The sequence below is a fragment of the Schistocerca gregaria genome, chromosome 1 (genome assembly GCF_023897955.1).
Source record: "Schistocerca gregaria isolate iqSchGreg1 chromosome 1, iqSchGreg1.2, whole genome shotgun sequence".
NCBI classification, from domain to species: Eukaryota; Metazoa; Arthropoda; class Insecta; order Orthoptera; family Acrididae; genus Schistocerca; species Schistocerca gregaria.
Window position 1 is genome coordinate 1,089,961,807 of NC_064920.1, and position 16,930 is coordinate 1,089,978,736.

The window sequence follows — 16,930 nt, forward strand, 5'->3', positions numbered from 1 at the left end:
GTAGCTGGCGCGATTCTGCGATTTTACTGTGTGAAGAGGATCGATCTCACACCAACAAGGCGGCGAGTTTTCACCAAAGAGGAAGCTATCAAAAGTGCTGAGACCTGGAGCAGGAGTGCACATGCTCAAGCAACACACGCACAGCAACAACTGGATGTATCATGCATGCACCAGACAAGTTTTAAATAGGCGGGCCCAGTATACTGTCGCCATCATACATCTGCAGTTGGCCAGAAGACTTTGCATCGACTGTTGTGCTAATGACATACGCACAAAATTTTATAGAAAAGTCGTACACTGGGAAAGTTTTAAATTCCAAATAGTAAATTCTTTATATATTTGCGAGTTGTATCCAGCAGTACCTGCTCATACAGTTTGTGCACAGCATGCTGTCTTGCAGGACAGAGGGGTGAGCTAAAGGTGGAGGTACCATTACTGCTACAACGTGGCTCAATATGGCGCCCATCAGTGTCCAGAAGAGTCTGAAAGTGCAGGATTGCATTCTGCTCAGCAGAACGAAAAATGCTCATAGGCATGCTGACTACCTTTCTTGATATGCTGCATTACAGATCAGTGCATGTGGGAATGTTCCCCTGGAAAACTCTGTCCTTCAGATAGCCCCACAATCAGAAATCACAGGGAGTGAGATCAGGTGATCATGCTAGCCAAGCATTTGGAAACGATCGGCTGATAATTCGATCGTTTCCAAATGTGTTTCAGAGAAGCAGGTGAATTTTAGAAGCGATCTGCGGTGGGGCCTATCTTGCTTTAAAACTGATGAGTTCAATGTGTCTTCTCCTCTAAGGTGTTATTGAAATGCTGGCAAAGCATATTGCAGTAATGCTGGCCAGTCACACTGCACGTCTTTGGTTCTTTAGCACCAACCTGTTCAAAAAAGAAAGGCCCAGTGATCAATATAGCCATGAAGCCACATCACACGGTGACACATTCACCATACAGACGAACTTCACTCACAGTGACTGGAGGTGAAGATCCCCACAGTCAGCAATGTGTGTTCACCTGACCCGTCAGAGAAAAATGAGCTTCGTCTGTCCATCGAATAATCCAGGGCCAGCCCACATCAACTTCAATCCTAGCGAGAAAGTGGAGAGGGACGTCAACGTGTGGTTGTGCGTCCTGTGGTGTAAGTTACTGTATGCTATGGATCTTGTACAGATACCATTTGAAAATGGTTCAAAGCACCTTCGATACAGTGGACCACAGGACGTTCGACTGTTGTGACTCAGCGCACCTTCGATACAGTGGACCACAGGACGTTCGACTGTTGTGACTCAGCATGCACGCTCTTGACAACTGGGAATTGTAAACAGAGTTGTCAGCCATAGCAACAGCAATTCTGTCAACCAACTGTAGTGCGACCGCCAATTTTTCCAATCGATTCGAAATTTTTCGCCATGCTCCGCGCAGGCACTGGAATAAAGAGGACCCTTCCATAATCCTTTCAGCCGGCGATATTCTCAAAGTGCAGCTGCAGCATTACTGTTGTTTTGATAACAGAGCTTCAGCAATAATGCCCTGCTCCTTTTGTCAAAGCTCATGTTGACACGTCAACAAGTGCACTGCGACTGGTCAGGTGTGCGAGATCATGAATCACGAAGACTTATCATGGCACATGGTGGCCTTAGTTGGAACTGGACGGTGGCGCTGTGATGCATGGACATCATGTACCCCATGCTCTGGACATTAATGCTACCAAGTTTGGTACTTCTACAGTAATTAGTTTCCATGTTATAACGTGTTAAATAGGGAAAGTTTAATTACAAAAAATGGGTCAAATGGCTCTAAGCACTATGGGACTTAACTTCTGATGTCATCAGTCCCCTAGACGTAGACCTACTTAGACCTAACTAACCTAAGGACATAACACACATCCATGCACGAGGCAGCATTCGAACCTGCAACCGTAGCAGCAGCGCGGTTTTGGACTGAAGCGCCTAGAACCGCTCGGCCACAGCGGTTAGCTTTAATTACAACCACCAGGCATATTCACAAATAAGCATTTCACGTGGCTGCACTGTTCACACGTTGCTTTTTACATGTCGATTTGAAAAACTTTAGGAACCACTCATTCAAAAAAATGGTTCAAATGGCTCTGATCACTATGAGACTTAACTTCTAAGGTCATCAGTCCCCTAGAACTTAAAACTACTTACACATAACTAACCTAAGGACATTACACACATCCATGCGACAGTAGCGGTCGCGTGGGTCCAGACTGAAGCGACTAGAACCGCTCGGTCACACCGGCCGGTCAGTTATCTCAGATGTTGACAGATGTGAACTTTTATCACAAATGATTCAGAGTAACCTATCTGATTGTGTGGTACGTCGCTACTATTATTCGATGTACGTGCATAAAAGAACGACAAAAATTAATTTTGCTCACAAACGTCAACCTTTTAGCGACACATTCCGCTCGATGGCTCTGACGAAGGCTGCAGCACTCCTTAATAGTGTATCCCAACTCTTTCTAGTAGACCTATAGTTAACGTGCGTCTGTCCGAGGACCCTTGCGCACTTGCCCCTTCACCAAACCACTTTGAAGTCTTCATTACTCCAGTGACCTCTGATGAACTGCATTTAGAAGGATAATAGTACTCTCTCATACACTGTATCCAAACAGTGTCAAAGGCAACATGAATACGCTGATCCAGTGTCTCCACATCTGGAATGGCTCTGCATACACCTTTGAGATGGCCCTATAACCGGAAATCACATGGGTTCAGAACCAGTGAACGAGCAAGCCATGCAACTGGATGCCCTACCCCGATCCATCAACCAGGGAAGACACGATTGATATGTGCCCGGACTTTAGCGGTGAAGAGGGCTACAGCACCATCATGTAGGAGCCACAAAATCCATACAATCATCAATGAAACTTCTTCCAGCAGGGGAGTCAAAGTCATCTGCAAGAAACACCGATAGTTCTGGCCTGTTAGGTGACGTGGAAGGAAGACCGGGCCAAGAAACAGTCGCCAGTTAAACCAGGCCACACATTCCTGCTGCACCGATGCTGATGATTCACTGTCACCCTACCATGGGGGTTCTGCATATTATCCCACAGATGATTGTTATGAAAGTCGAAGAGACCATTCCGCATAAAGGTGGCCTGATCTGTGAATAGGATGGATGACACAAATCCCAGAATCGTGGTTGCCTTATGAAGAAACCAATGCCAAAACTGCTCCTAATATGGAAAGTCTGTCACTAGTAAGCCCTGCACACGCTGTAAGTGATAAGGGTAGTAGCATTTATTATGGAGAATGTTCCACATGGTCGTCTGGCTTTCCCTGTACTGGCAGGTCAACTGCCCAGTACTGACACAGTGGTCGCCTTCCACAGTGTTAATTACATTTTCCTCCAAGTCTGTGTCTGAACATTTCGGGCACGTCCTTCATTATTTCATGCTTCCTGAAACGACCCTGTCTAAGACAAACGGCAAAACACTTTTGCTAACATTAACTGCTGTGGTTGATGTCGGCAGGGATAGGTCTACTGATGCGACCTTGCTGCCCGCCGCCCTTTGCTATTTGCCTAGAAGTAAGTAAACACCATGTCGGCAGGTACTCAGTTCGAATACGTATCCATTGTGTACAACGCTGCATCACATCCTCTACAAGGTGAGTCAACAAGAGAAGTGAGTTAGACACAACATTACCAATTACTATGGCAGGAGAGGGCACTAGCGCATAGCGTATGAGGAACTTTACCACCCTCTAGGGGGAAGCTATGCATACTGTAACTGTGGCTGCATGGTACAGCACCGCATGTGCTCCAGCACAGCATGGTATTACACCGCAGCCTCTGTAACAAAGTATGACTGAATAAGTGGTCTCTAGCAAGGAGATCATGCATTTCCAGATATACGTTCATTAGACCTTTTTTGTTCTGTATCCTCGCAGCGATTAATCCCTATAGTTTGTACACGTTGAAAAAAATCACCCTGTAGAATCACAGCGATATTCAATAATGTCCAGGAGCCAATAAGCCACGAATACTTTTTTCATATTAAAAATGTGAAACCAGGGGTAGAGCTGAGGGAAGGGGGAGTCGTGGTGGGAAGGAGGGAAATTCATATTAGTATTACACTGAACGATTAAATATGTTGTATGTATAACGCTTACTCTCTTGAGGTACTGACAGCTTTCTGTACTTCCTATCAAATTCAGTTGTTGGGTCATGATATGTTTGCACACTCGTACCAGCTGTATAAAAAGATGGCAGTTTCGGAATATTGATCTGTCCTGGTTACTGGCAGACGCTCGTGACAGCAACTGCGTAACAATTCCTGACCAAAAAAAGTGAAGCACTTGGAAGAGGAGGTGGAAATAAATACGAACTTCACAGGTTGAGAGAGTACGCGATGCAATTTCAGTGATTACAAAATAGACTCAAAAGAAATTGTCAGTATGAGTCCACTTATCAGTATGATTTATCTGACCTGGATGCATGCCCTGATTGGGTTCGAAACGGCGTCCTCTACTAGGAAACCCAACTCATAACAGTTATAACTGTTCCTTGATATCCCGCAAGTGGCGCATGGATGGTGTTGACATCCAAGCTGGTCCCTCGTATAATCTATTGGGGACAAATCTGAAAATCTTACTGACCACGAGAGTACTTAAACAACACCCAGACGTTACATAGAGTCATGTGCCATGTGTGGATATGCATTGCCCTGTTGGAAAATGGTACCACGATACTGTTGCATGAGAACTGATAAGTGAGGATGCAGGATGTTTGTAATGTACCATTGTGACATCAAAGTTCCGTCAGTCACTAGCAGCTGTGGTGTGAAGTTATATGTGATGCCTCCCCACACCATGATGCGAGGAGTGACATTGCTGTGCGTCTCCAAAAGATTGGAAGACTGGGGTAGGGCAGATCCACAATTTATACTTGAACACAATGTGACCATATCCATCAACAGCGTGTGGTCCCTCTGGCACAGCACCACTCAAAACGCAACCGTTTGTTTTGTAGTCTAAATGATACCTTCACGTCAGACAGTAATTACCCAGTCCATCTGCTGCTAGTCTCCAACTAATGGTGTGGAATGAGACTGTAAGTTGCAGGGAGTCCGTTAGTTGTTGTAGGATGGTCGATGTGCGACTGTTACAACATACTGAAAACTGCGTTTGTCCCTTGTGGTGGTCAGACGTGGTCTTCCAGAATCTTGACTACGTATATACCTGCACTAATGTTCCCATGTAGTCCAACAACGGAAATGCCTTGTGCCTAGGGCCTCCCATCAGGTAGACCATTCGCCTGGTGCAAGTCTTTCGAGTTGACGCCACTTCGGCGACTTGCGTGTCGAAGTCCAACAACGGGCCAGTGTCACACTTAATGCTCCAAAAATCGGGATATCCCTCGATGTGACCAGCCAGCCAATTCGAGATGCACAATGAAGGTCCCTTAAAACTGACTGGTGCTAATAATGCTGCCTTGGACGAGTATGTGGCAGCTCTGTGTCCTTCGCAGTCATCACTCACCATCTGACATTGGTCACACCCCTTGTATAACCTACCGAACCTTATAGCAGCAGTACTCACACACACAACACTAATGCTGTCTGCTGGCTGTTCTACATGTTGTAGAAAATTGCGACTTCAGTCATTTACACACTCATCAATGGTGTGTGCGTTTACAAGTTCCACTGTCAGGCAATCATGTCTTCGGTCCGCCTCCGTAACGAAGCGGTAGCGTTACCGCTTACCACGCAGGGATTCCTGGCAAGGGACTGGGTGTTATGTGACCATCATCATTATCATCATCATTGACTCGCAATTCGCCGATGAGGACTTGCAATATGGCGGCCGAACTCCTCCGCATGGCACCTCCCGCCCAACAATGCCATAAGATCATCTCATCTTGTCTTTTGGATGCGGGGGATCACTTTTTTAATCAGACAGTGTGCTATAAGTAGAGAGCGGATTATATGCATTTGCATGTTGCATATGTGTCTGCATATTTGGCTCCTTTTCATCGGTTATTGCATACTTTAACTAAAAACTGTTGTCTACATCTGCATCTACATTTATACTCCGCAAGCCACCCAACGGTGTGTGGCGGAGGGCACTGTCATTACCTCTCTTTCCTGTTCCAGTCTCGTATGGTTCGCGGGAAGAACGACTGTCTGAAAGCCTCCGTGCGCGCTCGAATCTCTCTAATTTTACATTCGTGATCTCCTCGGGAGGTATAAGTAGGGGGAAGCAATATATTCGATACCTCATCCAGAAACGCACCCTCTCGAAACCTGGCGAGCAAGCTACACCGCGATGCAGAGCGCCTCTCTTGCAAAGTTTGCCACTTGAGTTTGTTGAACATCTCCGTAACGCTACCACGGTTACCAAATAACCCTGTAACGAAACGCGCCGCTCTTCTTTGGATCTTCTCTATCTCCTCCGTCAACCCGATCTGGTACGGATCCCACACTGATGAGCAATAATCAAGTATAGGTCGAACGAGTGTTTTGTAAGCCACCTCCTTTGTTGATGGACTACATTTTCTAAGGACCTAGTACCTGCCTTACCAACAATTAATTTTATATGATCATTCCACTTCAAATCGTTCCGGACGCATACTCCCAGATATTTTACAGAAGTAACTGCTACCAGTGTTTGTTCCGCTATCATATAATCATACAATAAAGAATCCTTCTTTCTATGTATTCGCAATACATTACATTTGCCTATGTTAAGGGTCAGTTGCCACTCCCTGCACCAAGTGCCTATCCGCTGCAGATCTTCGTGCATTTCGCTACAATTTTCTAATGCTGCAACTTCTCTGTATACTACAGCATCATCCGCGAAAAGCCGCATGGATCTTCCGACACTATCTACTAGGTCATTCATATATATATTGTGAAAAGCAATGGGCCCATAACACTCCCCTGTGGCACACCAGGGGTTACTTTAACGCCTGTAGACGTCTCTCCATTGATAACAACAAGCTGTGTTCTGTTTGCTAAAAACTCTTCAATCCAGCCACTCAGCTGGTCTGATATTGCGTAGACTCTTACTTTGTTTATCAGGCGACAGTGCGGAACTGTATCGAACGCCTTCCGGAAGTCAAGAAAAATAGCATCTACCTGGGAGACTGTATCTAATATTTTCTGGGTCTCATGAACAAATAAAGCGAGTTGGGTCTCACACGATCGCTGTTTCCGAAATCCATGTTGATTCCTACAGAGTAGATTCTGGGTTTCCAAAAACGACATGATACTCGAGCAAAAAACATGTTCTAAAATTCTACAACAGATGGACGTCAGAGATATAGGTCTATAGTTTTGCGCATCTGCTCGACGACCCTTCTTGAAGACTGGGACTACCTGTGCTCTTTTCCAATCATTTGGAACCTTCCGTTCCTCTAGAGACTTGCGGTACACGGCTGTTATAAGGGGGGCAAGTTCTTTCGCGTACTCTGTGTAGAATCGAATTGGTATCCCGTCAGGTCCAGTGGACTTTCCTCTGTTGAGTGATTCCAGTTGCTTTGCTATTCCTTGGAACTTATTTCGAAGTCAGCCATTTTTTCGTTTGTGCGAGGATTTAGAGAAGGAACTGCTGTGCGATCTTCCTCTGTGAAACAGCTTTGGAAAAAGGTGTTTAGTATTTCAGCTTTACGCGTGTCATCCTCTGTTTCAATGCCATCATCATCCCGGAGTGTCTGGGTATGCTGTTTCGAGCCACTTTCAGATTTAACATAAGACTAGAACTTCCTAGGATTTTCTGTCATGTCGGTACATAGAATTTTACTTTCGAATTCACTGAACGCTTCACGCATAGCCCTCCGTACGCTAACTTTGACATCGTTTAGTTTCTGTTTGCCTGAGAGGTTTTGGCTGCGTTTAAACTTGGAGTGAAGCTCTCTTTGCTTTCGCAGTAGTTTCCTAACTTTGTTGTTGTACCACGGTGGGTTTTTCCCGTCCCTCACAGTTTGTCGATGCATATTTTCGCGCTTTGTTTGCAATATTTTAAAAATCTAGAAGGCGGTCTCTAGTTCGATCTAGTTTTGATGTCTCACACATCGACCGCGACCTAGAAATGCTTGCAATCGCTACCCAAATGGCCACTACCAAGGGAAACCATTGCAGAAGAGCAGCAGGAACAGGCAGACAGAGTCAATTCTCCTGCGGCCGCGCCGCCAGTTAATCCGCTCCGCTGTCATACCGTATGCGTCGGCAGCAATTCAGTTAAACTACGCAAGCGTTAAGTCGCACGTCCATTGTTTCAGTTTACCTTTCCATTTTCTTGTGCACAGTTGAACGTGTTTACGACATATAGTGTGTAACGTGTTGTGCGCCATGCCTCCCGAAAAATTAAACGTCGTTTCGTGGATAGCTAACCATCCTGGAACATTTACATATGACAAAATTGTTTCACATTGTCGAGTTTTCGGGAAAAGCGTTTCGTGCAAAAAAAAGTTTCATATAGACCAGCATGTCAAGACAAGTCTTCATATCACAGGAATGCAGAACAAAGGACCATGAACAACAACTTCTGACAACAGGAAGTTGCAGTGACAGGGGTTTGTCCTAAGGTAACTAAATAAGTCGGTTTAACATGGATCTATGTGAAGCATTCACTGCAAGCAATATTCCTCTTCACGAACTTACAAACCCTATCCTCAAAGACTTCCTGCGCAAACACTGCTTAAAACAAAATTATACCAGATGAATCAACATTGCGTAAAAATTACATACCGACAATTTACGTAAATGTTCTGGAAGAAATACGCAATGTACTCAAAGACAGCATTATCGGGATTTCAGTTGACGAAAATACAGACAGTTGTGGCCGTTACATTGCAAATTTAATTGTTGGTGCTTTCAAAGAAGAGCCTTCTTCTCCCTGATAGAGGCAAAGAACTTGAAAACATAAATCAGTCTACGATCGCCAGATTTGTGAAAAGGGGTATTAGAAAAACATTTCCAGAAACTTCTGCAGATGAAAGTGTGTTTGTGTTTATTTCAGATGCTGCTCCCTATATGATTAAGGTAGGAAAAGCCCTCCAAGTATTTTATCTCAGTTTGATTATGTGACGTGCTTTGCTGAAGAAGTACTTTCCACGTTTGTGAATGTAAATAAACTAATTTTATCCACAAAGAAAGTGTTCCTAAAGGCTCCTGCTCGCATCAAGACCTACAAAGAAAAACTACCAAATGTGCCTTTACCTCCCGAAGAGTGGTAACTCTTTGGAGTACGTGGGTCGAAGCTGTGTTGTGTTACAATGAACATTTCGAGGCTATTAGTAAACGACTTCGATACTGCATAGGCTCTGGCAGTTCGCCAGTGCAAGGAAGCTTTAAGAATTCCGGTATTAAAAAAGACATTGCTGTGATTAGCACCCATTTTTGCCATATATCTGCAAGTATTAAAACTCGAAACTCAAGGTCTGGCGTCGAATGAATCTATTCGGTTAATAAATAAAATTATTGTAGTGAACTCTTCATTGCTGGAGGTATTCCCAACAGAACTTAAAAAAAAGTTCGAAAACATTTTAAACAATAACCCAGGCTTTGAACCCTTGTGCCAAATTGATAGTTTTATTAATGGAACGCGTGAACTTTTACCAAAAACAATAAGTGCCAACATAGCACCAAAATTCAAATACTGCCCATTTACCTCAGTTGACGTAGAACGGTCCTTTTCTACTAATAAAAATGTTTTGAGTGATAGAAGACACAATCTTAGTACCGAATATTTTGAACGGGACTTGGTCGTTTATGCTTACAATAGTTCAAATGGCTCTGAGCACTATAGGACTTAACTTCTGAAGTCATCAGTCCCCTAGAACTTAGAACTACTTAAAGCTAACTAACTTAAGGACATCATACACATCCATGCCCGAGGCAGGATTCGAACCTGCGACCGTAGCGGTCGCGCGGTTCCAGACTGTATCGCCTAGAGCCCCTCGGCCACCCCGACCGGCTTTACAATAGTAAAAAAATGTAAAATCGATTGTAAATGGTGTTTTGGTACAATAGTATTAATTAAAAGTTAATGCTGTTCAGAAAATTCATGTTGTATATTCTTTTTTAAAAAAAATATTACGAAGTTCTTGAGCGTGTCTCTCTGCATGATATATATCTCGAAGTTGGTCCTGCACATATCCATTGTTTCGCTGCGACTCACTCGCATCGCATCCGCTTGTTACAGACAACAATAGCAAAGAAGGAAAAATTCTTGAAAAATGGTATGCGTCCTCATTTTGCAAATTTTTAGATAATAATCGCAGAAAGGCCCCCTCCCTAACCTCTACCAGAAAGTATTCAGAAAATGATACGAGCGTTGTATGGCTCTGAGCACTATGGGACTTAACATCTGAGGTCATCAGTTCCCTGAAACGTAGAACTACTTAAACCTAACTAACCTAAGGACATCACACACATCCATGCCCGAGGCAGGATTCAAACCTGCGACCGTAGCGGTCGCGCGGTTCCAGACTGAAGCGCCTAGAACCGAACTGCCACTTCGGCCGGCTACGAGCGTTGTAAATGTACGGATTTTTCGCAAGGCTGGCGCTCTTCCTCATAACCGATATGCACAGGTTCGACTTTGAGATATAATGCACGCAGCAACTAACGTGTTCTTTTACTATTTGATCTTGCACATTTAGGCACTTTTCATGCATATTTTAAGATTTTCATGATGCATGTAATCCGGTCTCCTTCTCTAGATTGTCGCACAGATGACAAAATGGTAGATATCGAAATAGACGACAAAGGGATAGAGAAACAATTAAAATCGCTCAAAAGCGGAAAGGCCGCTGGACCTGATGGAATATCAGTTCGATTTTACACAGAGAACGCGAAGGAACTTGTCCCCCCTTCTTGCAGCGGTGTACCGTAGGTCTCTAGAAGAGCGTAGCGTTCCAAAGGATTGGAAAAGGGCAAAGGTCATCCCCGTTTTAAAGAAGGGACGTCGAACAGATGTGCAGAACTATAGACCTATATCTCTAACGTCGATCAGTCGTAGAATTTTGTAACACGTATTATGTTCGAGTATAATGTCTTTTCTGGAGACTAGAAATCTACTCTGTAGGAATCAGCATGGGTTTCGAAAAACACGGTCGTGTGAAACCCAGCTCGCGCTATTCGTCCACGAGACTCAGAGGGCCATAGACACGGGTTCCCAGGTAGATGCCGTGTTTGTTGACTTCTTGCAAGGCGTTCGATACAGTTCCCCATAGTCGCTTAATGAACAAAGTAAGAGCATATGGACTATCAGACCAATTGTGTGATTGGATTGAAGAGTTCCTAGATAACAGAACGCAGCATGTCATTCTCAATGGAGAGAAGTCTTCCGAAGTAAGAGTGATTTCAGGTGTGCCGCAGGGGAGTGTCGTAGGACCGTTGCTATTCACAATACACATAAATGACCTTGTGGATAACGTCGGAAGTTCACTAAGGCTTTTCGCGGATGATGCTGTGGTATATCGAGAGGTTGTAACAATGGAAAATTATACTGAAGTGCAGGAGGATCTGCAACGAATTGACGCATGGTGCAGGGAATGACAATTGAATCTCAATGTAGACCCGTGTAATGTGCTGCGAATACATAGAAAGAAAGATTCTTCATCATTTAGCTACAATATAGCAGGTTAGGAACTGGAAACAGTTAATTCCATAAATTATCTGGGAGTACGCATTAGGAGTGATTTAAAATGGAATGATCATATAAAGATGATCGTCGGTAAAGCAGATGCCAGACTGAGATTCATTGGAAGAATCCTAAGGAAATGCAATCCGGAAACAAAGGAAGTAGGTTACAGTACACTTGTTCTCCCACTGCTTGAATACTGCTCAGCACTGTGGGATCCGTACCACATAGGGTTGATAGAAGAGATAGAGAAGATCCAATGGAGAGCAGCGCGCTTCGTTATAGGATCATGTAGTAATCGCGAAACCGTTACGGAGATGATAGATAAACTCCAGTGGAAGACTCTGCAGGAGAGACGCTCAGTAGTTCGGCACGGGCTAGTGTTAAAGTTTCGAGAACATACCTTCACCGAAGAGTCAAGCAGTGTATTCCTCCCTCCTACGTCTATCTCGCGAAGAGACCATGAGGATAAAATCAGAGAGATTAGAGCCCACACAGAGGCATACCGACAATCTTTCTTTACATGAACAATGCGAGACTGGAATAGAAGGGAGAACCGATAGAGGTACTCGAAGTACCCTCCGCCGCACACCGTCAGGTGGCTTGCGGAGCATTACGTTGCCCTCGGAGTGTTGCCACTAGCCGGTGCGCCCCTTGTTCACAGATGGACGTGGAGGAGGTGATGGTGATGGTGGACCTGCGGTCGCAGTCGCAGTCGCAGCAGGAGGACTCGTGGCCGGCGCCCCCGCAGCAGGCGCCGTCGGCCGTGGCGGGGGCGGCGGCGCGCCCCGGCGCCCTGCCGCTGGCGGTGGCGCCTTTCCCGCCCCCGGCGTCGCGCGCGCTGCAGCCGCCCAGCTGGTTCGCGCCGCCGCTGCCCCACGTCAACCGCCGCACCAGCCTGCGACGCGGCCGCTCGCGATGACCCACCCGCCTCACCCCACCAGCGGCGGCCGGGGGCCGCTCGCGCCTCCTGGATCTGGGCTGGCGCTCTGCTTAAACGTCACACACTGTGGCAGTGATACGAGCGCGCAGCCAGCCTACAACTCGGCACTGCACGGGACCACGGTGGTCCTAACCTCAGATTATCCTTGATGTTGCCTATCTTTGCATGGACTACTCAGTTTGTATATTTTGCTTATTTTTTTCACAGTTCCACATAACTTCTTCCTGATTTCTCGATTGATCTGTGTTCAGTTTTTCAAGGCCTATCCACTGTGCCAACTTATAACTAAATCTGAGGGGGTTGCGATGGGGAGGCTCCCTTGTGAGTAGCAAGCAAACCAGAGGCTCTACTCCAGGTTGTAACCTTACCCTCAAACACATCACCATTAATTTTCTCTGTCTCTCAAACCTTCGCAAACTTCGAGAGGCGTAAAATATGCAAAAGAAAACTTTTTACTTCATTTTATCTTGTTGTTGGCTGCAGTTGTCACGTCTAGGAGTACATTCCTGAGGCTGAAATTTTGATTTTGTGGTCTGAATAATGTTTGAAGATTTGCCTGTTTCACTCTTGAGTTTTTTTTTTTTTTTTTTGTCGCATTTTTCAGTATCTCGCCGACTTTACAATTTCCACTTCAGAACACAAATGCACATGGTTAAAACGATAAATACGTCTCTTTCCATCGGAGGCTTGCCCACTACTACTTACATTATGTGGTACTCACAACATTCCAAAGAGTTTACAAAGCAAAAGAGTTTACAAACTTTCCTGACAAAAGAAGAATCTTCGCTAAGACATATCATTAATTACTACCCGTGAAGGCAATTTTCTAGCATGGCCTTCGGCTGTGCGTCTGAGGTATGACTTTTGAGGTTCTAATAATTGTACCACAGTGGCCTATAACGACCTTGCCTAAAATCAAAGTACCTGTTTGCGCACCTTATACCGTTCGGCATAAATACATATTCTTTATAAGCGTCCCTAAACTGACGCACTAAATCATCCAAATTGGGCTTATAATACCACCGTTCTTCCAACACTAAAACAGCTGCAAAATAATTAATCTTGTTGCCATAGAACGTAATAGCATGTTCATCAATCCTCTGTTTAACTGTGTAAGCATTGACTTGAGCACGAGCAACTGCTACAATTCCGCACTGCATTGATAATGACCTGACACAGGTCGAAATCTGATCTGCGTTGTGACTATAAATGTCATATTAAAGCAACTTAATTCTACGACTGATTGCTGCTCTATCTAATCGCATATCATTATTTTGTAAATGAGTCCAGAAATAAATTTTATAGTGTTCGTCAGATTGTGCAATTAATAATAGGAATTTTAAGTATGCCAGATATTTCGTAATTTCAAAATTTCTAAATGAAGAGTAATTTTAACTGTACATACATAGCACTAACAAATTAATTTCATTTGATACATTTTAACCTAAAATATAATACATCGTTTACCATGTCATATGAAATTCATTTAGCTAAACAGCTGAGATAATGTTCACCTGTACAAATTACTTGGCATCGACTATTTCCATAAAGAAAAGAGGAGGGTGTCCCATTACAAGGTCCACAAAATATCATTCCTGAAACTCACTGTACCATATGCTACATCCCTTTTATCTTGACCACCCGATACAGTATTTTGTCAAAAAATATCAAGCAAATGTTGTTTATTTACAAGGAGACATTTATTCTAACTTGCTAATTACTAAGATATGAACAGCACTATGTCCTCTCTTAATAGCGCCCTACATTTTTTGTTCAGTAACACACTTCCTCTCCTAGCGTTTAAGTCACTTTGCAGTATTCATTTTATTTTAGGACTGAATCACATTGACTGATATAGGGGAAGTTTGGGTGTAATCAGGTAGCTAAGGAGAAAGCTACATAGCAATGATAATTTTCACTGTGGGGATTTCAAATTTATTTCAGTGAAACATAAACAAGGCAAGCCCACTTAATTTTTGATGATTTAAATTACCTTTAATATAACTCATCACTGTGCAATATACAGTTATATCCCATACCTTGGAGTTAAGGGAGGTACCCTGTGGGGCACAAATGACAATGTTATAGTTTCCATCTCAGGCATGGGACACACCAACACTCATGCAAGTCACCTTCAGTCCACCCTGTACAGTCCTCATGAGCCCAATTCCCATATTTTAAATACTTCTTACAATCATTTGATTTACTTGTCGGCTAGTAAGTCTCTTTGCAGAGATTACGTTGCGTTACATTGTCATTTTCAGAAGAGCTGTTTTGCCTCACACATCTTCAGACTCTTCCATCTATTATTCACAGTCTAGATCTGGAATCATTCAACAACTTTTTGTTGCCTCGAGTTCATTTTTGTAGGGAGACTTCGTGATCACAGCACATTTCCCTCCTCACTTGGTTGATGACGGGCTCTCGTAATGAGGAACTGACTTTACACTCTATAATGATACAGTGAATGAAAAGTCTGCATATTAGTCGTCGTACCAGGCTCTGGTAAAACGGCGGTAACTGGCTCTGTTGTGTCCTGGGAACCTAGAATTATTCTTTCTCTTTCATGCTATGGTGCAGATTCCTCTATGCCAAATGCATTTGCAGTAAGCGGGAAAATATCCGTCTTTATAAACCCAGGTAGGTCATTTTACGTTGTTCCTGTTCTAGTATACGCAAGCCCTAACAATTGAGCTATTGGTTACTGGGTTGCCACTCTTTCTGTATGTCTATTAAGCCATACCTTAATTTCTTGACTGTATAAAGCGCTTAATGGTCCCATATCAAATGAAATATACCTCTTCAATAAGGGATAATTAATCAGACTATCAGTAACAAAAAATCTAAAAACTGGCGCAAAAAAACTGTAAATTTTATATGTAATTATTAAATTGTAGTTATTAAAAAGGGTACAAAGAAATAGCGTGTACTTCTTACGTCCCACATATAAGTTATAAGTAACGAAGTCATGCAGTAATATCATGTAGTTTTGGTTTCACAGCAGTGCTTCTATCAGGTTTTACCCCAACTGTAGCTTATCTGCCTAGGAAAGAAAGTGAAGAAACGATTAACAGGGAATACGTTCAAGAAGCCTGTTAAAAATGTTATTTATTGTATTACTAGTTTCTGGTTCTAAAACGATGGCGTACGTTCCTTATTTTTAACACAGCAATGTAAAATGGTGCAAGATGTTAGAATTTCTGAGATAAACGGGACTAAGCTAAAGGGAAAGACAGGTGATATACAATATACACTAGAATCAAGAGGAAACAACAAGAGTGGGAGACAAGGAATGAAGTGCTCAGATTAAAAACAGTCTAAGACAGGGATCTAGTCTTTCGTCCCTACTATTCAATCTATACATCGAAGAAGCGATTATGGAAGTAAAAAGGGTTTAAGAGTGGAATTAAAATTCAAACAGAAGGGATATCAATAATAAGATTTTGCGGTGACGTTGCTATTCTCAGTGTAAATGAAGAATAATTACATGATCTGCTAAATGGAATGATCAGTCTAATGAGAGCAAAATATGGATTCAGAGTAAATCGAAGAAAGGTGAAAGTAATGACAACAGAAATGAGAACAGCGAGAAACTTAACATCAGGATTCGTAATCATGAAGTAGATGAAACTAAGGAATTCTGCTACTAGGCAGTAAAATAACCCATGACGGTCGGAGCAAGGAGGACATCAAAGTAGGCTAGCCCTGGCAAAAGGAGCATTCCTGACCAAGAGATGTGTACGAGTATCAAGCATATGCCATAGTTTGAAGAAGATATTTCTGAGAAAATACGTTTGGAGCTCAGCATTGTATGGTAGTGAGACGTGGACTGTGGGAAAATCAGAAAAGAAGAGAATCAAAGCATTTGAGATGTGGTGCTACAGACGAATGGTGAAAATTAGGTGGAGTGATAGGTAGGGAATGAGGAGGTTGTTCGGAGACTTGGCGAGGACAGAAATATGTGGAAAACACTTTCAAGGAGAAGGGACAGGATGACAGGACATGTGTTAAGACGTCAGGGAATAACTAAAGGGAGCTGTAGAGGGTAAAATCTGTCTAGGAAAACAGAGATTGGAATACATCCAGCAAGCGACTGAGGACCTAGGTTGCAAGTGCTGCTCTGAGATGAAGAGGTTGGCACAGGAGAGGAATTCTTGGTAGGCCGCATCAAACCAGTCAAAAGACTGATGACTCTAAGAAACTGACCCTAAAATATCACAAAGTAAGATACTCCAACCACAGAAGTCTAACAAATTATTTTCTTCAACAACAACGCCTCATGGCATTGCTAAGCGGACTCCTGTCTTCATGGTCTAACGGCCAAAAAACAATGTTACCAACTAGTAAAACGAAATATGAGGATTCC

General features: G+C 43.5%; 1 protein-coding gene across 1 annotated transcript in view; it reads left to right on the top strand.

Annotated features, from left to right (window-relative positions):
• The window catches only part of LOC126290427 (opsin, ultraviolet-sensitive-like), a 164,562-nt gene extending 152,019 nt beyond the window's left edge, over positions 1-12,543 (top strand). The window contains exon 6 of the mRNA XM_049984908.1: positions 12,286-12,543. Coding sequence (XP_049840865.1) covers positions 12,286-12,543 — 258 coding nt within the window. The remainder of the gene's footprint in view (positions 1-12,285) is intronic.
• The last annotated feature ends 4,387 nt before the right edge of the window (positions 12,544-16,930 follow it).